Below are 27,890 nucleotides of genomic sequence, written 5' to 3' on the forward strand. Positions count from 1 at the left end.
GCATCAGAAAAATAGACCATAGAGCAATGGAAGAAGGTGACTTGATCTGATGAATCATGCTTTCTTATACCTTATGTGGCCAGGTGTGTGTGAGTCGCTGACCTGGGGAAGAGATGGCATCAGGATGCAGTATGGAAAGAAGGCAAGTGGCAGAGTGTGATAGTTTGGGCAATGTTCTGCTGTGAAACCTTGGTTCCTACCATTCATGTGGATGTTAATTTTGACACATACCACCTACCTAAACAATGTTTCTGACTAATTACACCCCATCATGAAAATGGCATTCCCTGATGGCAGTGGCCTGTTTTAGAAGGATAATGCACCCTCCACACTGTAAACATGGTGCACGAATGGTTTGAGGAACACAACAATAATTTTGAAGTATTGACTTGGCCTCAATTTTTTAGATCTCAATTTAATTGAACATCTGTGGGATATGATGGAAAAACAAATCCGATCCATGGAGGCTCCACCTTGCAACAGGACTTAAAGGATCTGCTACTGATGGCTCGGTGCTAGATACCACAGCATAACTTTAGAGGTCTAGTGGCATTCATGCCTAGATGGATCAGGGCTGTTTTGGGGGCAAAAAGGGGACCTACTCAATATTAGGTGAGTGGTCATAAAGTTATGGATGATTGGTGTAGATTTAAACACCGTCTATCCTAACAAATGGTAAAGATTTAGAAACTTGCCTTTTTTATTGTTCAAAGGCTTTCTATTGGGACAGACTCACACTAAATCTGTTCAAAAATGTTAGCAGTCAGCCATGACACCTCCTCCTAAGAAACATCAGACATTTAAGGCTGCACGTACAATGGGAATAATGTATTCCTTGTTTTAAATGTCAACAATATGTCTTTGCTTTCTTTTTTATGTTTTCTTTCACAATATAAGTAACACATTATATTGTAAAATACAGGGATCACGCTGTAAAAAAAAAATATATATATACATATATAAGAAGATACAGGAGAACAACTCACCTTACACAGAAATACAGAACAATTGGACCAGACTTTTTGGGGAAGTCATGTTCAAGTACTCTGCGGTCCAGCTGTAACCAGTTCAAATGGCCCCTGAAAAATACAATAACAACAGGATTTAATTTATCTTCAATTAAAACAGAACAGGAGAAGGAATAGTAATACTGCAAAACTGAAATCACTTGGCATGGATGACTACTCTGAGCAATGGGCCAGTGGCCAATACCAATAACATATTGTAAGGGGGGCAGGCTCAACTGCTATGGGCAGTTATAAACCATGCACAGGACAGGGACAACCATGAACAGTCCAAGCAGGTTGAAACCTGTAATTTTATTCAGCAAGTTTGCAAACAAACATGGTTTCAAGTCATAACAGCTTTGTGCAGCAAGGCTATAGCATAACATAAACAAAATATCTGCTCGTCTTAGCTACTAACTAAACTCAGGTTAATTTATGACAAACATGGCGTCTTGTAATGGGTTTCCTGAAAGAAATGCTCTCTTACCTTTTTAGTTTTCTGTCAGCGCACAGCCTTTTTCCTTAGCAGCAGGCTCTATCAGCAGGGAGAGTAAGAGAGAACCCTGGGCACTGGTCAGGTCACTTATAAAAAGGCCTGTGGATGACTGAGACTAACTAATGATGTCTGGCTACCAAGTAAAATGTGGACCTCGGAATGTAAGCTTTTCCCCTGTGAAGCTCTACAAAGCCTATGGGCTCCAGAACTCAGGGCAAGAACTAATAACATTTTGAGAAAAATCGATAATTTTTCTTATATCAGACACAAACCCTGGAGTCCCTCATTATGTGTATGTGAGAAACCTAGGTGACACATACACACCCTCCACAATCCTTCCAGCCAGTGCCTAGGAATATTTATATTTATTATATTTATCAGAGGTCACACTTTCTTCATAAAATGGTATATTTTTACCAACGTGATTAATCTAAAGTGAATAGACAATAATTACATTGTTTTGTCTAAGACCGGTTGAACCTCTAAAAATGACTAATCAATTATCTGCTATGGATCATAACACAATAGTACCCTTTGTGGTTTAAGCCAAAATATATTTTAGTCCGAGAAGCAGCAGCCAGGAAAAATGAGCCATGATTCTATCTCACAGGAACAATTATTGCATCTTAATGTTACAATATAATGATATTTATAGGATTGCTTTGCTGACAGCAGTATAGTAACCATTTGTCCTAAATTCTCTTCAGACAGGAAGCACCACTTTTCCAGAAAAAGTCAGCCTTTATTCTTAAACATTTATCTTCAGATTCATAATTGGTGATATTGCCTTACAGGGACTAGAATAATGTATAGAAAAAATTAGAAAGAACTGTGAAATTGTATATAGGTGAGCTTGTAGAAGGTGTAGTGATTTCATACACGAAACATGTCTGTTTCAAACATGTGCCTCATGAGGTCAAAGCGGTCAAAGAGGTCAAAGAGGTCAAAGCGGGCATTTCTCTACAATCTCAACCCACTTGGGGTCTGCATGTGGTAGATTCTTACTCACTGACCTAAATGTCATCAGGTTGGCCACAATTTCAATTGTATTGTGAAGGTAAAGTCCATACTGGGCCCTTGAGAGAGCAGTTGAGATGAAGAAACGTACTTGCATGAGGTGAGAGGGACTAATAAATGGGCTTGTTAGTTGTGTGAACCTAACCATGGCCATGATATATGAGTAAGAACTGTCATAATAAAATTATGGATTTAAACAGTTAGCTTGATGTATGTACTCTAATTGACTTATATGCTTCTCTGTTCCTTTGTAATCATGTAGCCATCCTCAAACTCTGCCCTGTGTCTCATCTTGTCTAAAATCAGCCCTGTCTGCAGTGAAAGTGACTCTACATAGAGGACACATTTAAAGATTACAGATACTATCAAATGCAATTTACATTTCTGAGAAGTGTCCAGCATTACATCACAGCTGACTGGTATAGAGGGCATGTACCACATGATTTAATAGAGTTCTAACCCACTAACCTAGGGATAAAATGAATCTATTGATTTGAATAATTTTTGCCTTCCAGCGTAAACAACAAAAAGGAGAGGAAAGGACATTGCAATGTAGGAAATCACATACAGTAATTAACTGCAGGTCTGATCAGATGTGTTATTATTGTTGTAAAGTGTGAAATGTGGCACACAATTATGGTATATTTACAAAAATGCATGTTTAAATATATGCAGGCTTTTTACAAAAAAATCTCTTTGATGCATTGTGGTTGATTCACCAAAGGCATTATAGGCTGTTTGTTTTGCAAGGGAATTTTCACTTTGCAGGAAATTTTCCCTAAGCATAGCAAACATGGTGAAATTTTACATTGCAAAGAATAGCAAATCACATGCAAGAGGAATAAAAATAAAATATAATTTTTCTGTGCACACAATTGCATGATGAAAGTCAGCAGAGCTTTACCTCATCTACTAATCTAACAGAAAATCCACTTTCACAAAGAACATCTTATTTTTTAGTTAAATTAACCCCTATATTTCTATATATCTTCTGGGCCAGCAATATTTACACTAATAAATAAAATATAAAAAAAATACACACATGATGATTTCTAATTCTCAGACATCCCAACAGTAAACTTGGTATTTAATATTTTGTTCATCAGTGGCTAAATAGATCTATGTTAAAGAGAAATGAACATTAGAAACATCAGAACAAGCTCCAAAGTGGAGATCTTAGTTTATGTTTATTATACTTTATGTATATTAGTGTACTAGAGAGGATAGGAAAATGTATGGAGGCCTGGCTGGTTGCTGGGCCTGTTTGTTTTCATTCTGGGCTGAGAGTGGCTCAGAGTAGGGATGGGTGACTCACAGGTGGTGTCATCATGACCTCCCATATTTTCCGAGAAGCTTCTAGAGCTTTCTGGAAAGAGAGGTGGGAGGGGAGGTAGAGCCACCTGGGGTGTTTGAGGAGCCCTGGCCAATCCCCAATCTGGATTGGCTGGGGGCAGGCCTCCTTAACCACTTCAATACTGGGCATTTTCACCCCCTTCCTGCCCAGGCCAATTTTCAGTTTCCAGCGCTGTAACATTTTGAATGACAATTGCGTGGTCATGCAACACTGTACCCAAATTAATTTTTTTCCCACAAATAGAGCTTTCTTTTGGTGGTATTTGATCCCTTCTGTGTTTTTATTTTTTGCGCTATAAACAAGAGAAGAGCGTCAAGTTTGAAAAAAACACAATATTTTTTACTTTTTGCTATAATAAATATCCTAAATAAAAAAAAAAAAAATATGTTCCTCAGTTTAAGACGATATGTATTGTTCTACATATTTTTGGTAAAAAAAAAATGCAATAAGTGTATATTGATTGATTTGCGCAAAAGTTATATACAATCGCATAATAAGCGTATATTCATTGATTTTCGCAAAAGTTATAGCGCCTACAAAATAGGGGATAGATTTATGGCATTTGTATTATTATAGTTTTTTTTTCTAGTAATGACGGCAATCTGTGATTTTTATCATGACTGTGACATTGCGATGTACAGATCGGACATTTTTGACACTATTTTGGGACCACTGACAGTTATACAGCGATCAGTGATATAAATATGCACTAACTACTATATAAATGTCACTGGTAGGGAAGAAGTTAACACTAGGGGGAGATCAAGGGGTTAAATGTGTTACCTAGGGAGTTATTCTAACTGTAGGGGGAGGGGACTGACTAGGGTAGGAGACCGATCAGTGTTCATACTTAATATGAACACACAATCTGTCTCCTCTCCCCTGACAGTATGTGGATCTGTGTGTTTACACACACAGATCCATGGTCCTGCTCTGTAATGAGTGATCGCGAGTGTCTGATGGACATCGAGGCCGTCGGGCACGTGCATCAGCTTCTCAGTGATGCGACGCAAGCGGGGAAGCCGAGGAGGTCATATAACTCTCGCCCAGGATGGGAGATTCCATCTGTGGACGTCATATGACAATGGGCAGGTGGGGAAGTGGTTAAGTAACCCAGGGCCAGCTCAGCTGGGGAGGAGTTGTCGGATGGAAGAGCTGGAGTGAGAGAGTGTGGAGGCTGTCGGGGCCCTTGAGGGAGCTCCCCAGTCTGAGGGGGGTGACCTTGGGCCTGGGCTTGGAAAAGGTCGGGACCACTTTCAAGAACACATGAAGAAGTCCTGGACTGGATGCATAAGAGAGAGCAAGGAGAGGACAGGGGGAGAGAGCACTGCTAAGAACTCCAGGGAGGACAGCTGGTTTCAGCCAAGAGGGCTGTGAATGAGGCACAGTCGGGAGGACTGGGAGGCACGTCTGAGAGGGCTGGGAGCTTGCAGTCTGAGATGGGTAGGGCCTGAAGAGGGCTAACTGGGATAAGTAGCATACTGTAGTTAGGGCAGCTATCACAAGGACTTTTCTGCTACACCATAGGGGCCCACGGTATCAGCCTGCAAAGGGAATTTGATGAGGCCTGGCTGAGTCAGTGTCAGACCTAACCAACAAATAGTGCTAGCTGTTCCTGGATAACCAAGTGATGTGCTGGAGGAGAGTAGGATTAACATTCTGCAGCAAGTGATGTGCTGGTGGAGTGAGAAGTGATGAGCTTCAAGCAAGTTTGTGCAGGAGGAAGCTGAAGGAGTATGTATAGGGAAAGTACATTGTTTTCCCCAAACCAATTGCTGTTTCTATTATCCACGCTGGGCATCCCATATCTCCCATCCCCATCCAAGTTATACCCCTCAATAAAACAAAAAACAAAGTTCACTGACTGCTTTATGTCTCAGAGTGCCTGAGAGTGAATGCAGGACTGGGCAGGGTGCCAGACAAACCACAATTATCAGCAGTCCCTACGGGGGTACCACTATGTATAAATGGGAAATTGCAAGCAATTTAAGCAGTGATGTGAGTTATGTCACTCACTTAGCAAGAAGTAGCAAATATAATTGAAATACTTTCAGTATGACTATTTGGGGAGTGCAAAGATATCAAAAGTGGTCTGAAAAAACATTACATCTAGGATATAGATGTAGATCAATCAAATAAGCATTGGTGATTCCCATATTCTGCTGAGCAGAAATATTATGTTTTTGCTGATTACAAAAACATTATCATAAACATTGTTATGCTCAGCAGTCAATAACTCATACATGTGGCAGGAATCCAACACTGCTCATCGTCATGAGAACACCATCTCCATTATAGAGCATTGTTAGGGCAGAATCAAGTTGTAAGGACGTTTTTTATTAGCAGAGAGTAAGAAACTGGTCAACACTGAGAGCAAGATGGATAGAGCAAAATATGGGGCAATTCCAAAGGAAAGCTGGTTTTGGTCTGCAAAAGAGCCTTGTACAAACAAACAGATTTTCCACAGACAAAACGCCAGACTTTTGTCCAAAGGGCGTGTGCCGTGAACTTGTCTAGCATACAAACGGTACACAAATGTTGGCCAACAAACAAACGTAGTGAGGTACTACGTGGAATTTCAGCTCTTGAGCGCCACCCTTTGGGCACCTTCTGCTAATGTTGTGTTTGGTAAGCACTGATTCCGAGCATGCATGTTTGTACTTTGGACTTTTGTGTGACGGAATTGTGTACACATGATACGAAAATCTGACAACAGACTGTTGTCCACCAAACATTTACTAGCCCGCCATCCAACATTTTTTGGCGGAAATTTGGACAACAATTGTCTGATGGAACATACTAATGGTCGGATTTTAGGCCAACAGTCTGTCATCACACAATTCCCTGACGAAAATCCGATCGTGTATACGAGGCTTAAGACTGGGGTGAACAGTGAGAGTATTTTTTTTTTATTAAATTGGGGAAAAATGTATCCAAAGGTGCACAGCTGGCAGTGACTTATCCCAAAAGAAATACAGCTATATATATACATATAAGTATATGATGCAGCCTGTTACTAGCTTAATAAACCAGCAGTCCTGTGACTAAAGCCTCATACACACAATTGGATTTTCGGCAGGGAATTGTGTGACAGACTGCCGAAAATCGAACCGTGTGTACGAGGCTTTAGCTTTGCTTCTGCTATTATTTCCTTATTTCCTTATAGATCAAGCTGTGCAGCAAAAGCATAAGTGAGAGGGTTCCAACACACCATTTAACACTGACAGGGGTGCTTAAAATGATCAACTTTTTGAAAAATATTTAAACCTCTTTATCACACAAGGAAACACTTTTTCTGTAACTGCTTAAAAAGTGTTAGCTGGCATTAAGCTATAATATGTTGGTTATAAATGTAAAGTCCATCTAAGTCTACTAGCCCATCTTACACTACCCTCTCCAAACAGAGCTACTGTCCAAGGGTGTTGCTGTTGCTCCTCCATAGATAGAGGGAACACCCTAAGAGAGAAAGTGTATTACTGGCTGGATCCCCTTGTGAAAATAAAAGTAAAATAAACACCAGAAAATAAATGCAGCCACATTGGTGGGCTTAGAAATGCTTTATCTAACAACTAATGCATGTCTACATTGGTGTTACATTAAAATAAATATTTTGCACTTTCAAATGTTAAAGTGTTACTAAACCTAGGACCCTGCATCCACTATATCTAATCTCCCACAGTACACAGAACATGGAAATGCAATTATTTTATTTTAGTGTATATAAACTGCTAAATACCTTTTTCATCAGCAGTATATCGCAGTCTTCTGACCTCTATCAGTTTTTGGTTAAAGCTTGTAGGGGGTATTTTCATTCTCCTCTGACTGACCTATGAGGCTGCATGACTCCCGATCCTCTGTCTGGACAATGCTGATTGGCCCTATGCTGATCACATGCACCCTCCCAAGAAAAAACAAACTCTCTAGCAATACACACCAAACAGAGCATGTGCAGAGTGTCCCCAATGCTCTGTTCCATCAGAAGATGGATAGGGGACTGTGGAAGAAGGGGAGGATCAGAGAAGACAGGATTAAACAGCCTTTTTACACAATGTGCAGGATTACCCCTTAGGTTCCACAGTGAGTATAACCAGCATGCTTTACTGCATATACAGACTGATTTTACTGTTGTGGGTTTAGTAACACTTTAGGTACGCTGTGTACATTGAGTGGTAAACATATAATTAAAAAACCAAACTCCAGACAAAAAATTTATTTTGCAATTTTTTATAAAGAGGGAAAGGGCAGAATTTCTGTTAAGTTTATATTGTCATATTGTCCCAGTGGGGATAGGCTACTGGCAATACCTTGCTGTTCCAGTGACACTCATTTCTCTCATATGATATTTGATGTATCATGTCAAAAACCATAACAGTTTCAGATTTTTGCAACGTATACTTACGTTTCATCTGTGAAAGCTATACCAAAATATTCTTTTTCTTTTAGATTGAAGTGTGATGCCACCAGATCAAGGAGCTCCTTGGCCAGCAGTTTTGGCTACAAAAGTAAAAGAAACGCAGATTAGGATACAATCCATAATACCATTTACAATCAGACATTAAAATGGGAAATAACTTTCTGCATTTTATATTATTGACTATAACATTTATACATTTTAGTTTGTTTTATAATTTAGGTTTACAAAATGTACCAATACACACTTAAAGCAGTTGTATGCCCGCAAAAAAAAAACAAAAAACCTGTAAAGGCAAAGGTATAATGAGCTAGTATGCACCGTATACTAGCTCATTATGAAATAATGAGAACGAAACGCCGACATCACCTCCTGGTCCCCGCCGAGGGAGCTGACATGTTCCCTCTGCATTTCCTCCAGGTTCGCGGCTCCGGCACTGTGAATGGCTGGAGCCGTGATGACGTCACTCCTGCGCATGTGCGCAAGAGTCCTCTTTCTGGAAAAGGAGCTCTGATTTTCCGGCAACATTCGCCGGACTTTCAGAGCGCATCACTGACGTTAGCATCTGCATGCATGGTGAATATCTCCTAAACCATACAGGTTATAGGCTTACCTGTAGGTAAAAATGTGGAAGCGGGGTATGCAAACGCTTAAAGACCCCCTAAAATACCTGAAGCCACTCTTTATTATACTCAGTTTATTACTTTTTAAAGTAAACACCTATACAAACAAATGCTAACTTTAGAGACATAATAAACATCTTAGAGACATTAAATACCATGGTCATTAAAGGAGTTGTAAAGGCAGAAGATTTTTCATCATAATGCATTGTATGCATTAAGATGAAAAACCTTCTGTGTGTAGCAGCCCCCATCAGCATCCCTAAACTTACCTGAGCTTCATCTCTATCCAGCGATGTCCACGAGTCCCTCAGCCATCCTGGTCTATCCTCCTGATTGGCTGAGACACAACAGTGGCTCCATTGGCTCCCGCTGCTGTCAATCAAAGTCAATTAGCCCTTTAGGAGAGAGAGGGGGCAGGGCCTAACTGGGACTCTGTGTCTGAATGGACGCATGAAGCCATGACTCGGCTTGAGTGCCCCCATAGCAAGCTGCTTGCTGTGTTGGCACTTGACAGGAGGGAGGGGCCAGGAGCACAGAAGAGGGACCCGAAAAGAGAAGGATCTGGGATGCTCTGTGCAAAAACAACTACACAGGGCAGGTAAGTATAACATGTTTGTAGATAAAAAAAATAAACAAGACTTTACAATCACTTTAACCACTTGGGATCCGCGCTATTGCCAAATGACGGCATTAGCGCGGACCTACTTTTCCGGGACTACGTCTATTGATGTCGTCCCGTGCACGAGCGGCCTGCGTGCCCCCTGAGGGGCGCGCGCGGCGCGCTCTGTGATCGGCGAGTCCGCGAGACTCGCCTGATCACCGATCCGAGCAAGGGGTCGATCCCGACCCCTTATCACGTGATCAGCTGTCAGCCAATGACAGCTGATCATGTGATGCAATGGAGCCGGTAATCGGCTATTATTCCTCCTCGTGCTGACAGCGCGAGGAGAAAAAAAAAGAGCCGATCACCGGCGGCCGTGATCGGGACATCAGTCCCGATCATGGCCAGCCCTGCTAGTGCCCACCTGCCCCCTGCCAGTGCCCACCTGCCCCACCTGCCCACCAACATTAATAAAATGTTAGTGCCACCCAGCAGTGCCCACAGTGCCACCCAGCAGTGCCCACAGTGCCACCCAGCAGTGCCACCCAGCAGTGCCCACAGTGCCACCCAGCAGTGCCCACAATCTGCCTCAACAAAGGTGCTGCACCCCAGTGCCACATATCCGTGCCCATCAGTGTCATCTACCAGTGCCCATCAGTGCCCATCAGTGCTGCCCATCAGTGCCAAGCAGTGCCACCTATCAGAGCCATCTATCAGAGCCACCTATCATTGCCCATCAGTCCCATCTATCCGTGCCACCCATCCGTGCCACCCATCCATGCCACCCATCCGTGCCCCCCATCTGTGCCACCCATCCGTGCCATCTTATCTGTGCCCATCTTTGCCCATCAGTGCCGCCTTATCTGTGCCTATTAGTGCCGCCTTAACTATGCCTATCAATGCCCACCAGTGCAGCCTATCAGTGCCCACCAGTGCAGCCTATCAGTGCCCACCAATGCAGCCTATTAGTGCCCACCAGTGCAGCCTATCAGTGCCCACCAGTGCAGCCTATCAGTGCCGCCTCATCAGCGCACTTCAATGAAGGAGAAAAATGACCTGTTTGCAAAATTTTATAACAAACTATTAAACATGATTTTTTTTTTTTGCATCTTTTTTTGTTTGTTTAGCAAAAAATAAAACTCCGAGCTGTAATTAAATACCACCAAAAGAAATCTCTATTTGTGGGAAAAAAATGATAAAAATTTAATTTGGGTACAGTGTTGTATGCCCGCGCAATTGTCATTCAAAGTGCATCAGCGCTGAAAGCTGAAAATTGGTCTGGGACTGAGGGGGGTTTAAGTGCCCAGTAAGCAAGTGGTTAAGTCCTATAAGTCCTATTTACTATAAATTACATTTGAATTGTGAAGTGCTGCACAAATTGTTGGTGTTATATAAATCCTGTATAATAGTTAAGTCTTCCCATTCTTTTACTAATATAAATATAAAAACAGACCCTTTCTTTGCAATGTAGCTACAAAGTCAAGCAGTAAACCACTGTTGATTATGAACACTCTGCAAAGTGAACAATCTTTGTTTTGTTTGTATTCTTTGTATATCACTGATTTCTTAAGTCTAGGACTGCAATACAATATATGTATATTATTACAGTATACAATGGAATGTTAGTTTATTGCTTATGTAAAAAATATATATTTTAAAAGTAAACAAGAAGTATGCTTTTTTTTTTTACAACATGCATACCATTAATACATTGCACAGACACATACTGTTATTTTGTTTTTCAACCTGAAAGATACAAAGTTCCTAATGTGGATTACACAAATATCTCAACACATCTCAGCATGTATATTCCTATTTCCTGGTGAAAACTGATGTATTTTTGAAAAAGTTGTCATAATAATGCACATTTTGAGGCAGGTATGTAAAAGTGCTGTGTCTTACAAACTGCACTTCCATTATTCAGTTTCTATAAAGTATTAAGAAACTTATACCGGTCAATCCTTTTCCTTTGCTGCACTACAACTGCCAAGGATTGTCCAGGCAGAGTTATTTTCCTTGACGCAAAGGAAATGCAATGAGCATTTCACAGCTCTGTCCTTTCTCACTAAACCCTGCCCTGTTTGTACAGTATCCTCACTGCAGGTAAAAATTGTAACCATACCGCAACATACATATGGGTCAAGTGCTGAAACTTCCGTTCCTACCTCTGGTCTGAATTGAGAATATTTACTCTGGGGGTTATTTACGAAAGGCAAATCCACTTTGCACTACAAGTGAAAATTACAAGTGCAGAGTGCACTTGAAATTGCACTGAAAGTGCACTTGGAAGTGCAGTCGCTGTAGATCTAAGTGGTAGATCTAAAATGAGGGGAAGCTCTGCTGATTGTCATCCAATCATGTGCAAGCTAAAATGTAGTTTTTTATTTTCCTTGCATGCCCCCCTCGGATCTACAGCGACTTAAGCGATCTACAGCGACTTTACTTCCAAGTGCATTTCAGTGCAATTTCAAGTGCACTTTGCACTTGTAGTTTGCACTTGTAGTCCAAAGTGGATTTGCCTTTAGTAAATAACCCACTTAGTGAAGTGAAATTTTTTAATAAGATAAAGATGCGATCCATTCAATCAACCAATTATGTATTATCAAATACACAATCTTTTTGTTTTATTTCCCTCACATATGACTATGGGTTCAAGGCTAACACATATTAATTTTATTTACTACTGTTAACATTGCAAAATTAATATACACTTTTCAAAAGTCACTGTACTGAACAAGTGAACTAAGTGAGCAAAGTATGCATTGTCTAAGTAAGATGCTAAATGGCCGCTATATAGCTACTAAAAAAAGGCTATCAAAATGTTTGTGCGGTGGTTGCACAAATTGCCCTACTATTTAGTAGATATGTAGGTCAGTCACTGCCATCACTATCACTTTTAGTTTGTCAACTTCTACTTGATGTTATACTTTCCAAGATTCTTAAGTGCCTCATGAGTAAAAAGTGTTGGATAGACATGTCAGTGCTATTTTATCAACTAGTCTGCCTATTTTGTTGTTTGAGAACATATATAAATATAAATATATAAATATATATATCTATATATATATAGATATATATATATCTATATCTATATCTATATCTAAATATATCTATATCTATCTATCTATCTATCTCTCTCTCTCTCTCTCTCTCTCTCTCTCTCTCTCTCTCTCTCTCTCTCTATATATATATATATATATATATATATATATATATATATATATATATATATACATATATATATATATATATATACATATAGATCTCTATCTATATATACATATATATCTCTATCTATCTATATATATATATATATATATATATATATATATATATATATATATATATATATAAACACATATACACATACACACACTATATTTTCTTATGCTCCAATATTGTAATTTTTTTTTCTTTAAGCATTAAATTTGTATTGGGTTTTCACACCTATTCTTCAATATTGTCATTTTAAAGCATTGGCTGACATTGATGTTTGATACAAACGAATCAGTGTTTGTTTCTACAATGAGATATCTGTGTATTTATGACGACATACATCCATTGTCTATATAATGTGTAAACATCTCTATGACACGGCAGTAGCTGATACTGGCTGGTACTTACAACCACACACACAACTCACACATTTTTCCATGGAACAATGAGTCTGTACTGCAGGAAAGTCTAGCCCATTGCATGACTAAGGATACCACATAAAGGATGTTTCTATCTGGGAAGCAAATAACAGCTAATATAATAGACAAAAGTGGCAATTCTACCAGAAGGAATATGTTATATCATGTGCAGCCTTTTTTCTCTACAGTTACGGTTATATTTCAATCCTTAACATATAATATGTATTTCATTTTTTTACCTAATGTATACTACGCTAAAGGCAACGTTTTATAAAAGTTATTGCAATATTTTTACCAATATGTTGTGTGTTTGTCAGTACTGGGCTGGCCATTAAGCATTTGCAAAGCTCTATGGAGCAATGGGTTTCATATGTTGGGACCTGTGTTGACCCGGGACAGTTGTTTGGGTCAAATAAAAAGTATGCTGGCTGCAAAGTTTGCATCTATGTGATTAAAGTGATCCTGTGGCCACTGGATCAAAATATACTAGGAAGGGATTACAAGGAAACCAATAATGGTTTATGGTTATAGACACCTAAAAAGTGCATTTCTCATGTATGTGACCCTTTTGCAAATGAAAGGCATTTTTAGTTGAAAGAAACAGATGACATTGGCTTTCTTGTGTTTGAATTCCCCCTGTTTTCAGCCAATGCTGCATTTGGAAATGTATAGGATGAAAAGAAAGGGGTTATGTTCCTTGTAAACTGAATAATGTTAGTATGAGCACATCCTGCTATTAAATTAGGGATTCCCAGGCCTGTATGTCATAGCAACTGACATATTCTCACACTCACTGTCTACAGAAGCAGAGCTAAGTATTACAGAACACAAGGATACCCAAACACTTTTTTTTTATGAAGTCATACAATTTTAGGAAGAGCCTCTCTGATGGATATCCCTTCATTCATATAGAAGCAGACATACTTAGGCCTTATGCATATAAGACTTAAAAATACTGCTTATACAGGCGTTTGACTTTTATTAAAAAATTTTTAGCCTGGAAAAGCGCCTCTATGTTAGCCTTTATGATCATGCACTCATAGGCATTTACCGGCCTATTAGAAGGAGAGTGTTTACAGGCTGAAAAAAACCCCAAAAACCCCAAAACATCAACAGTGCATTCAGGAGAGGAGCATTCGGGCAGATAACCACTTAATGTAAATAAATGCACCTAAACACTAGTGCTTGAGCATTTATTCTATCCAATAGCCAGAATAAATTATTATTCTGGCCAATGGAATCCATGAATGCTCAAATACTTGATACACCTGAACGCATCTAAATGTTTTTTTTTTCCTGCCAGGAGCAAGGGCATTCAAAGGAGGAAAAGAAAATGTCCTTTGTGTATGAGGCCTTAACCAGATTTGGAAGAAACCCCATTAACACAATTTGGCCTTTATCATCACAAAAAAAAGTTCAAACTATGGTGAACTATTACAAAATAGAAACCTGAAATACCATAATAAAAGTATGCTTACTAAAATCGATATTTTTCAAACTCTTAAAATGGTCACTTATTGTTTCTTTTTAGTTTTGGGTCAATTGGTTTTAATTTAGCTGGTATAAAATACTGGCTGGTGCCTTCATATCCAGGTAGAGTTGCCCAGTATGACCTTTTTTGGTGTAATTAAGCATACAAATAACATTTGGGTGGATGGATGTGTGACGGGACAAGTGCTATCTTTCATATTATTGATATAATGTGCTTTATTAAATCCCATTATTGGGAATTGTAGGTTGTTATTCAAAGGTTATCTTGCTACACTACCTCTAACCCACCATTTTGATAAATTGGATACTACAAGGTGGCTCTAGAAACAGTTTTTTCTACCTCTCATTTGCCATAATGACACTAAAACAGTTCTTTGCCATGCTCAGGGGCGGACTGACCATTGGGCCACTCGGGCACTGCCCGAGGGCCCCATGCCACTAGGGGGCCCCATCAGGGTTTCCAGCCTCAGTAAAACCAGAGACAGTATGTAAAAATGTGTGTTTTTTTTACATCTGTCTCTGATATGTTCCTTACCGACATCCTTTTGGTCTAAAAATCCGGAGATTATAGCTGCCCCACCTCTCCAGTACTGTGTGTGTGTGTATACTCTGTGGCCCCATAATCTCCGATTGCCTGGGGGCCCCATAATCTCCTATTGCCCGGGGGCCCCATGAGTTATCAGTCCGCCCCTGGCCATGCTAAAATATAGGAAGCAGGTTGTGCCTACCTCATATACTGTTTGCAAATCCACAGCATTCAATTTGTCCAGTTTCTTTACACCAGTAAGAATCCAATGGCTTCCCCTCATCCAATGAATACAATTCAAAATACTAACAACAACCTACAAAGCCACCCCCCAGTTACATCACTAACCTTGTCTCAAAACATCTACCAAACTGTACTCTTTGCTCCTTCCAAGCCCAACTGTTCTCTAGTTCTCTTATCACCACTCTCTCATGCTGGCTTCCAAGACTTCTCCAGAGCCTCTCCCACCCTCTAGAACAGCTTACCCCAATCTGTCCAACTACAGTATCTCCTATTGCTATATGCACCTGTAAACATTAATCTCTTCAGAGAGACCTATCCTGCCTTAATAAACGGAACTTTTGGTTTTGCATCACTTGACCCTTCCTTTTAGATAGTAAGCTCTAATGAGCAGGGCCCTCTGGTTCCTCTTGTATTGAATTGTATTGTCATTATACTGTCTCCCTTCATTTTGTAAAGCGCTACACAAATTGTTAGCACGGTATACAGTAAAGCCTAGCACACACCATTTTTTTTTATGAGGGGTTGAACGGAAAAAAAAAACTCACAGCTTAGGTCGGAGTTGCTGCACTAACAATCTGATGTTAGTACTGCGACCTCCCCTGCTGTGCAATTGTGTTCTGACAGAGGGATGCCACCCCCCGCCAAAACAATCAGGTGAGAGCTCTCAGCCATTGGCTGAGAGCACTGGTCGGCAGAACATTTTTGGTGATGAGCCTTTGACAGTTTCTATTGAGCCGGCAGATGCCAAAGCATTCAGCTTGCTTCTACACTAGGCTTAAATCCTGTATTATAATAATAATAAGAACATTCTGGTAGATTCAAAGAAGCCTAAGAAGCCTATACAAGCATAAAAGAATAAATACTATACCAAATTTTGATTTGCTGACCTGCCTGATAGCAGATTAACGAAAAGAAAGGCTGGATTTTAAATGTGAACAGCAGAAATATTTCTTGAAGCTCCCCTTTGTCAGTCCATACTAAAGCATGCATAGTCACCATCATTTAATTTATTGTAATGCTTAAAGACCATACCAGCAGAGAATAAACATTTCTGCAGTCTAGTCTGTAGACTGTTCACATACGTTATCTTGAATGCCTGGCAAGGAAAATTACCAGTGACCTCCGTAGCAGTCTTCTCTTGTCAGAAATAAGAAAATTTGTTGAAATAGGCTACTAACAAAAACATTATTCATGTCTGTACTTTCTGTGCATTTTGAGAGCCTATATTTTTTTTTTTACAACAAATGTCCTTGATTAACATAATAAAATAAAAAGACTTGCCATCAGCAAACTCTCAGGGCTTTGACTGGTAATTGACTTCTTTCTTGAAAAATCAACAACTGAACTATGAGTAATGGCATGCATGCAAGCAGAGGGTAGGCATAAAAGGCAGACAACCTGGGGGAAGGTCTGTATCTTTTCTACTGTGTTTTCTAAAAGGACTTTTGTTACATAATTTACAGATCTTTGGGTTACTGAGATTCTACTGTAATTAATTTTTACATAAACTAAAAAAAGTCTCATCGTTATTTGGTAGCTTACGACTAGTTAAATCACCCAGTGGTATTTTATGTCTCTTGTTACATATATAGTCACATAGTTAGTCTGGTTGAAAAAAGACATAACTTCCTCTAGTTCAACTAATAAAAGGGGAAAAAAATAAAAATCCTAAAAAAATATAAAAAATATCATACTTTTCCATATACACAACCTTATACCCATAGTTCATCCAGTGGACGGCAAAAAACCCCAGCAAAGCATGATCCAATTTTCTCCAGCAGGGGAAAAATTCCTTCCTTATCCCCCAAAAGGCAATTCCCTGGATCAACTTAACATAAATACTCGAGTATAAGCTGAGTTTTTCAGCCCATTTTTTAGGCTGGACCCCCCCCCCCCCTTGGCTTATACTCGAGTGAGCCGTACCTTTCATTACTAAAACAGCATGTGTCTCCCGCTGTGTTATGCAGTGTGTTTGGCCGTCCATTGTAACAAAGCCTCCCTCCCTCCCTGCCTCCCCCTCGTCTGTGATAGAGAAACACTGATACAATGCTGGGAAACTATATCAGCGTTCCGTCTATCACAGACGAGGAGGCGGGGCTTTGTTACAATGGATGGCCAAACAGACTGCATAACACAGCAGGAGACACACACTGTTTTAGTAATGAAAGGTACGGCTGCATATGGGTACAGTGAGACTACAGATGGGCACAGTGAGACTACAGATGGGCACAGTGAGACTACAGATGGGCACAATTAGGCTGCCAATTGTCACAGTGAGACTGCAAATGGGCACAATTGGACTGCAAATGGGCACAATTAGACTGAAAATGGTTACAGTGAGACTGTCAATGGGCACAATTAGACTGTAAATGGGCACAGTGAGGCTGCAGATGGGCATTGTTTACCCAGTAGCTGCTGCATTTTCCCACCCTAGGCTTATACGCGAGTCAATATGTTTTTCCAGTTTTTTGTGGTAAAATTAGGTGCCTCGGCTTATATTCGGGTCGGCCTATACTCGAATATATATGGTAACTATAAATGTTAGTATCCAATTATATTATGTACATTTCGGAAATAATCCAGGCCTTTTTAAAAGCAATCTACTGAGCTGGCCAGACCCAGCTCTTGAGGGAGTCTATTCCACATTTTTACAACTCTTATTGTGAAGAAATTTTTCTGTATTTCCATGTGTAGTCTGGAGGTAAGGTTGTAGTACCAAAGTTTTTAGGATCATGCTCCTTCCTTGACCATTAAAGTGTACAGTATATAAAGCCAAAACTTTTTTAGCTTTGGAAAGAGTGGGAAAGGGTTAATACCACTGTCAAGTGTTTTTTTTGTTGTCTTTTTTTCCTTTACTTCCTGTTCCATAGACACAGCAAGAAATGAGAAGATATCTCGCCAAAGTGAGGGTATACCCCCCTCTTAGACAATTGTCACCAGAACAGGTTTACCAGTTTGAAAATTTCTTCTCTGTTCACTTCCTGTTTTTGTGACAGTTCAAAACATCTGGCTTCCCCCATCCCTTTCTGTACCAGAAATAAAGGCTACCAGAACCAGTAGTGAACTTTATTATTCCCAGAGGGAATACTGACGGCAATAAAAACCTGAAAGGGATTCTATCCCTTCCACATTCCAAAAAGGTGTCCAAGATGTTCAAATCCCCAAAAAAAAGATTTTAGGCATTACATTCACTTTAATTAGAGATTCCACAAATATTCTCTCTATCACTTTCTGATAGGAAAATCATCAGTGTGCTTCTCCTGCTAATACTTCATGGCAGTGATAGTAAGTTGGCTTCATTGGGGCGAGCATTCTCAAAAATGACCTAAAGAGACTACCGTATATACTTGAGTATAAGCCGAGATTTTCAGCCTCTTTTTTGAGGCTGAAAGTGCCCCCCTCGGCTTATACTCGAGTCATCGCTGTCTGTCTGCCCGATCAGCGTGTCGAGCAGACAGACAGCGGCCATTCTAGGATTCAAAGGCCGCGCCTCCGTCTCCGCCTTCGCCTGTGATAGGCGGAACACTGAATTTCCCAGCAGTCTGTGTTCCGCCTATCACGGACGTCCTCTCATCCTCGTCCGTAGTATGAGGATGAGCGGACGTCCATGATAGGCGGACCACTGACTGCTGGGAAATTGAGTGTTCCGCCTATCACGGACATCCGATAGGCGGAACACTCAATTTCCCAGCAGTCAGTGGGAAATTGAGTGTTCCGCCTATCACCGACGGAGGCGCGGCTTTTGAATCCTAGAATGGCCACCGACGAAGAGCTGCGGGACGGGCCGGGACGCAGGCCGGGACGGGACGCAGGCCGGGACGGGACGCAGGCCGGGACGGGACGCAGGCCGGGACGGGACGCAGGCCGGGACGGACACAGGCTGGACGGACACAGGCTGGACGGACACAGGCTGGACGGACACAGGCAGGCTGGACACAGGTAGGCTGCACGGACACACACACACACACACACACACACACACACACACACACACACACACGGATGCATGCACACACAGGGATGGATGGACACACACGGATGCATGGACACACACACACACACACACACACACACACACACGGATGCATGCACACACACAGGGATGGATGGACACACACACACACGGATGCATGGACACACACACACACGGATGCATGGACACACACACACACACACACGGATGCATGGACACACACACACACGGATGCATGGACACACACAGGGATGGACGACACACAGGGATGGACAGGCATGTCTCACCCTCGGCTTATACACGAGTCAATAATTTTTTCCAGTTTTTTGGGGGTAAATTGGGGACCTCGGCTTATATTCGGGTCGGCCTATACTCGAGTATATACGGTAATTCAGCTTTGACTAACTGGTTAAACATGTTAAAAAGCAAGAAAGACTTGGTTTGCTAATAAAATAAGGCATCAGAAGAAATTAATAAAGCCAAGTGTACAATAGTAGCAAGAAAAACAACAGCAATATAGTTGAATTCTCTGAAAAAAAGAATAAAACGCAAAATAGGCAAGAGGAGAAAAAAAGGAAAAGCACTAAACAGCAGGAAAGCACATTGAAATATAAGAAATGATTAATCTGTTTAAATAGTTTAGTGCAGAAAGAAAGAGTTTCAACTAAGATGAAGTATAGAGATAAAAATGGAAATTAACTTGGAAAAAAATAAAAAAATGTGAGAATACTGTTTGGAATAGTTTAAAGAACCATTAAAAAACGAATAAATGTAGAAACTGTAAATGGTAACTAAAAAGTGTTATTTTATGAGCCTGAAATAGAATTAAAAAAACACAATAATAATTAGAAGTATAACAGCCAGCAGATGACGACGGCCAAAGAATGGACAACTGGAAAGTGTAAAGTTGTCATATGATGGAGAAAGGAGAAAAACAATATTTAAGCACTTGCCGACCGGCACACGCCTATCTACGTCGGCAGAATGGCACGGACAGGCAAATGGGCGTACAGGTACGTCCCTTTAAATTTGCCGCTGTGCCATCACGTGTGCGCCGCCCCGTGGCGCGCGTGTGCACCGGTCGGAAACTCCGTGAGTCTGATCACGGGTCCCGCGGACTCGATCGCCACGGGAATACCCGTGATCGCCTCACAGGGAGGAAGAACGGGGAGATGCTAATGTAAACAAGCATCTCCCCGTTCTGCCTGGTGACAATGTCACTGATCTCTGCTCCGTGTAATCGGAGCAGAGATCAGTGATGTGTCATACACAGCCACACCGCCCCAAAGTTAGAAACACTCCCCTGGGCTCACTTAACCCCTACACTGCCACCTAGTGGTTAACCCTTTCACTGCCAGTGTCATTTACACAGGAATCAGTGCATTTGTATAGCACTGATTGCTGTATAAATGACAATGGTTCAAAAAATGTGTCAAAAATGTCTGATGTGTCCGCCATAATGTCGCAGTCATGATAAAAATCGCTGATCGCCGCCATTACTAGTAAAAAAAAATATTAATAAAAATGCCATAAAACCATCCCCTATTTTGTAAACGCTATAACTTTTGCGCAAACCAATCAATAATCACCCATTGCAATTTTTTTTTACCAAAAATATGGAGAAGAATACGTATCGGCCTAAACTGATGAAAATTTTTTTTATAGCAAAATGTAAAAAATAATGCGTTTTTTTAAAAATTGCCGCTCTTTTTTTGTTTATAGCGCAAAAATAAAAACCGCAGGGGTGATCAAACATAACCAAAAGAAAGCTCTATTTGTGGGAAAAAAAGGACATCAATTTTGTTTGGGAGCCACGTCGCACGACCGCGCAATTGTCAGTTAAAGCGACGCAGTGCCGAATCGCAAAAAGTGCTCTGGTCTTTGGTCCGGAGCTTAAGTGGTTAAGAATTTTTGTTTTAAATCCCCGATTACCCCATTATAAAGTAATGATGGGAAACTCAGAAAATAGCTTAGAAACTTTAACATTTCAGAAAGGTAATGATTTTAAATATTTAGGTCAATTACGAATAAGAAAGCAAGTAGGCTATAACAATAAACTAAAATGAAAGCAGAAAATGAAATGTACTTTGCAATGTTCCTAATTTTAAAGTGATTCTAAAGGTTGTCTTTTTTTTCTTTTAATAACAATGTTTTTGCACAGAGCAGCCCCAATCTTCTTATTTTCGGGTCCCCTGCCAGTGGTCCTGGCTCCTCCATCTCTGCCAAATGGCCACAATAGCAAGCCTATTCACACACGGAGCATGGCTTGGCCCTGCACCCCCATCTCATTGGCTCACTGGCTGTGATTGACAGCAGCAGGAGCCAATGGTTCCTGCTGCTGTGGGAGCCAATGAGGAGAGAGAGACGTGGGAGATCCCCTGCTCTCTTGCACATCACTGGATCGAAATGAGGCTCAGGTAAGTATAAGAGAGGGTTGGGGGGTCACCCAGGAGGTTTTTTACCTAAATGCATTAGGAGAAAAAAAAACCTTCTGCCTTTAGAACCACTTTAAGGTCAAACAGTGGCCCAAACTCTGAAATTAAAACTACATAAATGTATAATCAAACCAGCTGTAACATATGTATATGAAACATTGTATGTAAGAGAAGTTCTTCAAATACGTGTACAGGATGTGCTGAGGAATGTCTATGGCACATGTGGTGAGAAAGGAAAAAGATGATAAAACTGTAAACATTTTTGCAGACGCAGACACATATAGTGGGTATAGAGAGAATGGAAGAAAAAGCACATTGAAGTAATTTATAAAGGTAAGCCAGAAGATAGAATAGGTATTAGTAGGCCAAGAAAAAGATACATCGATGACACTAAGGAAAATTGAATATGTATGTGAATTTGAGGTTCAAGAAAGAAACAATGCATTAAGAAATATGGGTACATATCCTGAAAGAGGCCATTGGTCCTCATGGGTTGTATCACTGTGGATCAAACATTTCAAGCTTCTTACCACTAAAGGTGAATAGTTTGACATATCTGCTATTTCATACTCCTACAAGTGGCACAGGCACAACCCATATGATAATGTCAAATGCACTTGTCATTTCAGGGGAGCATGGTATTCAGAAAACAATGGTGTCCTTTGGGGGATCTACCATCCAAGTAATTAACTGGCATTAGCTGGATTACTACCAAATCAAAATGTTAATTCCTCTCCACATATACAAACATGGGCAAAATGGCTTCTGGTAGAGAGGTGCTGAGGCACTCATCCATATGGCAGAGCTGATTTACATTATTACAGCATGAAATATTTCTGGGCAACAGAAGTGGAGCAGTGTGTGGCTGTAGGGAGTAAGATGAGGTAATTCATTTGTGTTGTACTAACTTACTTATGAAAGTGACTCTGTTCATTTGGCCAGAGATATTGAAAATAAAAATAAAACCAAACATAACATTTGAAGTTGATGCATCTCAGACATCTGTGATTCATTTTGCTAAACACAGCTGTATGTATAAAAGAATTATTAAAAAAAAAAAAAAGCTGCTGTCAACAAACCAATCATGCATTATACAAAGGACTAAAACAGAATTCATTTTTACCTCGTCAAAAGCTTCACGTATTTGTCAGCTGGAAATGTGCAATCCTACAATGGCACGTGCATGCAAAGAATAGTCTGACATTCAACATTTAACGTTTTATTTGGTACCGGCCCCCTCAAAAGCTGCACCCAATAATTACAGCACACCCAAGGCACTATGCTTCTTTGGTGATTACAACGTAAAAAATAAGGCATACACCATAATATTTGGCTGCTTTCCGTCAAACACCTGAAACCGCCTGTAGCCAAGACGTACTGTTCTTTTTACAGACATTCATTCTTAATGGCACTTCCACGCATTTCAACACACAGTGCATTTGCAGGTGTGGGTGCTTTTGCACCATGTGATTTCCTTGCTCCTGTGGTTTTAAAAAGGTGAACAACATTTTTCCGGCATTTTCTGCAGTACAACAGCCCGTGCAAGTGAATGGGGCTGCTGTGTCTGTGCAACGCAAGCCGCACCATGCACATAGGTGTTAACCAAGCCTAAGTAAGGTCTAAGTCAGCCATTCTCAACCAGGGTTCAGTGGAACCTTGAGGTTCCTTCAGAAGTTGCTAGGGGTTCCTTGAGCTGTGGCTGATGAACCACCTATCTGATGATGTCTACAGAGTTCAAGGTTCAGCATCACTAAGCAAAGCCAGCAGCATGACACCAAATATCTTTTTAGCTGTCTTTAAGGGTGGCATTTTGAACACCACTTTAAGGGGGGACATTCTTCCTATTGACCACCAATATAAGGAGCATTGTTCCTTTTGAGCCCTGATGATTTGGTTTTAGGAATGGTTCCTCGAGACATAAAAAAAAATTTTGGGGTCCCTCTAGGGTTAAAAGTTTGAGAAAGCCTGGTCTAAGTGGGTGGATATAATGCTACAGTTACTATAAGCCAATTGATTTGTATCCATTCTGCTACAAAGTAATACATTTTAGAAGAACAAAATGTTAACTAAAAGGGTAAATCAATTTGCAGCTTTGGTAACTGGGTATGGGAATTGGATTACATCTTATCAAATACCTATAGATCCAATCTAAACTCAAGATTTGTGCTGCATAGTTAGAGGCCCAAAGGCATATCAACTGTTCTATTGAGCAAAATCTTGGTAGTAAAATCCTTTCACATTAGTCCACATAATGCCGCGTACACACGAGCGGACTGTATGGCGTACTTAGTTCGTCATACAATCCGACGGACAGTCCGTCGTACTTTCGACTGAACGGACTTGACCACACACGGATGCACAAACAGTCCGTCGAAAGCTTGCGCAATGACGTGTACAGCACGTACGACGGGACTAGAAATAGGAAGTCCAAGACACAGCAAAGCACCCTTCCGCCGTGTAAATCCTTTCTGGGCATGCGCCATTCTTAGTCCGTCTAACTAGCATACTGACGAGCGGATTGTCCGCTGAAACCAAAGTACGATGGACAGAATTTCGAAAAATCCGAAATTCTTAGTATGCCGGACTGCACGCTGAAAAAGTCAGCTGAAGCCCACACACGAGCGGATTGTCTGCTGAAATGTGTTTCGACGGACTAAGTACGCCATACAGTCTGCTCGTGTGTACGCGGCATAAGTCGATCTAAATTTCTCTATGTACAGCATAGTTGGAATGGAATTTAAAAAAGTCAAAAAGCCAAAAGGAAATAAAAATATTTGGCCTCTTTCTACTACGGATCTTAGCTCTCCTTAGCACATAGCCTGCTTTAATTCCAAATGGCAAAGCTTTCCTCTTCTGAGACATGATTTTAGACATATACATCAGAAAAATAATTTTAAAAATAGTTCAACGTTTTCTCTTTCTTTTTTTTTTTTTTTTTTTTTACTCCAAGAGCATGTGGAATGTTTAGACGTCTACATATGGAGAGCAGCTTTGTAGAGGCTGTGCAAACAGAAAAAGGAGCATTGTGGAAAGACTAGGTAAGCTAGCACACAGAAGTAAAGGGCATTTGTCTTCATGTATTAACAAAGGTAATATAGCAAAAAGCAAGGTGCAAAGTTTAGTAATACACAGCACCACTCACTCATTTGCCTGCAGTAATCCATCTTATCTATAATATGTCTAAAAGGTGATGTCATGGCTTCTGGTCTTTCTCAAGCAAGCAGTAGATTGGATTATATTAAATCTGATATTAGGCTCTTGGTAACTGATTTAATCCAGTAGTTTAATAGCATCACATTCTTTCTTTCTGGATTCATTTGTAATTCTTTATGGGAATGCTCAGTAGTGCTTTTCAGACTGCCAAGTAGGCCACATTTATGAATCCTAATATTTATGAGGCCAGTGAGGAAAAAAAGTCTTCTTATACAAGGCCCCCCTTTTTTAAATATAAAATAGTTTTGTGATTTAAGCGTTTGTAACGGAACAAGATCTGAATAACTAATCCTAAAGTGGTTGTAAAACGTTAAGGTTTTTTAATTCAACGCATCAAGGTAAAAAAAAAACTCTGTGCTTCAGACCCCCCCCCAACCCCCCTTATACTTAGCTGAGCCGCTCTCTCCCTACTCACTGGGAAAATTGATAGCAGCAGGAGCCATTGGTTCATGCTGCTGTCAATGAAATAATTAGCGACCTTCTATGGGGGCACTCACAGAAGAGGTGCAGCCAAAAGCGCCAGCTGGAGACTCCAGAAGAAGAGGATCATGGCTGCTCTGTGCAAAACCATTGCACAGAGCAGGTTTAATAAGACAGGTTTATAATTTTAATAATAATAAAAAAAAACTGAAAGATTTACAATCACTTTAAAGAGGATCTTCAGCCTTTACCAAAAAATAAAAGTCAGCAGCTACAAATGCTGTAGCTGCTGACTTTTAAAAAGATTACACTTACCTGTCCAAGGCCATCATCACCCGGGCTGGTTCTTTGCCAGTCTTTGGATCCCTGGCACCAGCATGTTTACTAAGGGAAAACCATCTGTGACCCCTTGCGGCTTTCCACCGCTGCACATTGTGATTACTCCAGCAGCTTCCTAGGACCTGTGACATGGTTGCGGGTGGGAGGTAACTTCTACTCCGATCGCTCAGACCACCTAGAAGTGGCAGCGGTACCTGGTAAAAATAGGTAACACCCCAAAAAAATCCTAACGTGAGAGAGGAGGGAGGAGGAGGTGTTAAAGTAGAACTTCCCATTTAGGGTGAAGTTCTGCTTTAACCTGTCTCTGATAAATAATGAACAGGTGGCAAAATGGGTTGTAGTAATTTATTCATGGATATTCATGGATAAATATATGTGCTTAATTTGGTCTGTTAACAGAAATTATTTGATGAACAACATAAAATAGACTGATCCTGTAGAAGAGGAAATGACTAGAATAATAATGTGAATATTTACATGTCCTCTTTTCTCCTCTTCAAACTGTCAGCTCTGCCCTTGAAATGTATAAATCAGATCATTCTGGTGCTAAAACATTGTGACAGCTCTCAATGTGCTTCCAAGAAATGCCATGGGCACCTGTGGGATAAATGTTTAGGCATACGCTTATCCTTGGTACACTCTTGTGACTTCAGCATCTTTTAAAATTCTTGTAATGTCCCTAAAGTTCATGCCTAAGTGAGTTTTGCTTTGTCTCTTGTTTTAACTCATTTTTTCCCTTACTATCAAATTAAATAGCTTAACGGTTTTCATTGTTCTTATTCAACATTATACAACACACTTAGCTTCCTACAATGGAGCTGAATCATAAAAAATAGAGAAAGAAAATAAACACTGGAGGGGTTGTTCATAACAACCACAACAAATTCTTACTTAATTTCCTATCAACAGAAAGAAGAAACTCATTAGATTTGCAATAACTGAAATCCTTTGGGCCCTTTGCCTAAAGCCTAGTACACACTACTAGTTCCTTTTCATTCAACCCAGTGGGCTGAACAAAAATAATCTGATAGCTCAAGACAAGCTGCTGTACTAACTATGTGATGTTAGTACAGTGCTCTCCGCTGCTGTGCTATTGTGTTCTCACAGGGGGGGCGACCCCTCCCACCAGAACACTCTGGTCAGCACTCTCATCCATTTCCTGAGAGTGCTGATCAGGAGCCGATCGGCATACCTTTTTCAGTCATGTCTCTTCAACAGAAGCCAACTGAATGGCGAGCTGTTGTCGAACTGGCTGTAGTACACACGGTCCGAATGTCGGCTGGTTTCTATTGAACCTGCTGATGCCGCCTGACATTCGGCCCATGTGTACTAGTAGAGCTATAGGCAAAACTTTTTTCTTAATTTGGGATAGAGTAAGGCAGAGTTATAACCCCATGTCAGATTTTTTCCGCCATCTGTGTCCCATTACGGAGATTTGCCTTCACTTCCTGTCCCATAGCCAAACAGGAAGTGAGAGGAAATCCCTGAAAGTTAAGGGAATTCCTTGAGGACCCCCAGGTCTCCAGAATTAGCGTCCTCATTGGAAGATTTCCCCTCTATTACTTTTCTTGGGTTTTCTTTTACTTTTACTCTCAATGAGAATGGTAAAAGGACAAATAGAGAGGGTGAATCTCCTTAACGGGGGCACAGACAGCAATAAAAACTGACAGGTGCTCTAATCCCTCTCCACTCTATCCAAAACCAAAAAAAAGTTTTACCTTTAGTTATACTTTAAGGTTGTGCTGGGCATTCTAATGTAGCCCCAATGCACAGAGAAGACAATTTGCTTTATCTCCTATTAGTTCAGTTCACACCAATGTGCTGCATAAAATTCAGCATTTTTCACAGCGTAGCATGTTGCAACATGGTATATAAAGATGAATTATATATCATTTTGTGACATTTTAATAAAATGTAAAAAATTTGAAAAAAATGTGCTAACAGTGCAATGCATTGCTGTGCCTTTCAGAAGCGGATGAGGAGCTATAAAGAGAATAATGATCATTCACTGGTGTGCATAGTCCCTTTGCATTAAATCTAGCTGATGATTTCTTTCCCAGTTGAACCAATTCAAACAAATTTGAATAAATTGTACATTTGCCATCA

The 27,890-nt window shown here is 40.4% G+C and overlaps 1 protein-coding gene across 6 annotated transcripts in view; it reads right to left on the reverse strand.

Annotated features, from left to right (window-relative positions):
- Window positions 1-27,890, reverse strand: part of FRMD4A (FERM domain containing 4A) — a 583,773-nt gene that overhangs the window by 201,275 nt on the left and 354,608 nt on the right. For all 6 annotated transcript variants that reach the window (XM_077472972.1, XM_077472971.1, XM_077472970.1 and 3 more), the window contains exons 3-4: window positions 8,274-8,368; window positions 987-1,079 (exon numbers count right to left, since the gene is read on the reverse strand). In XM_077472972.1, coding sequence (XP_077329098.1) covers window positions 987-1,079; window positions 8,274-8,368 — 188 coding nt within the window. The remainder of the gene's footprint in view (window positions 1-986; window positions 1,080-8,273; window positions 8,369-27,890) is intronic.

This window comes from Lithobates pipiens, unplaced genomic scaffold (assembly GCF_037356315.1).
Source record: "Lithobates pipiens isolate NorthernLeopardFrog02 unplaced genomic scaffold, aLitPip1_a1.2 Scaffold_8, whole genome shotgun sequence".
Lineage (NCBI taxonomy): Eukaryota > Metazoa > Chordata > Amphibia > Anura > Ranidae > Lithobates > Lithobates pipiens.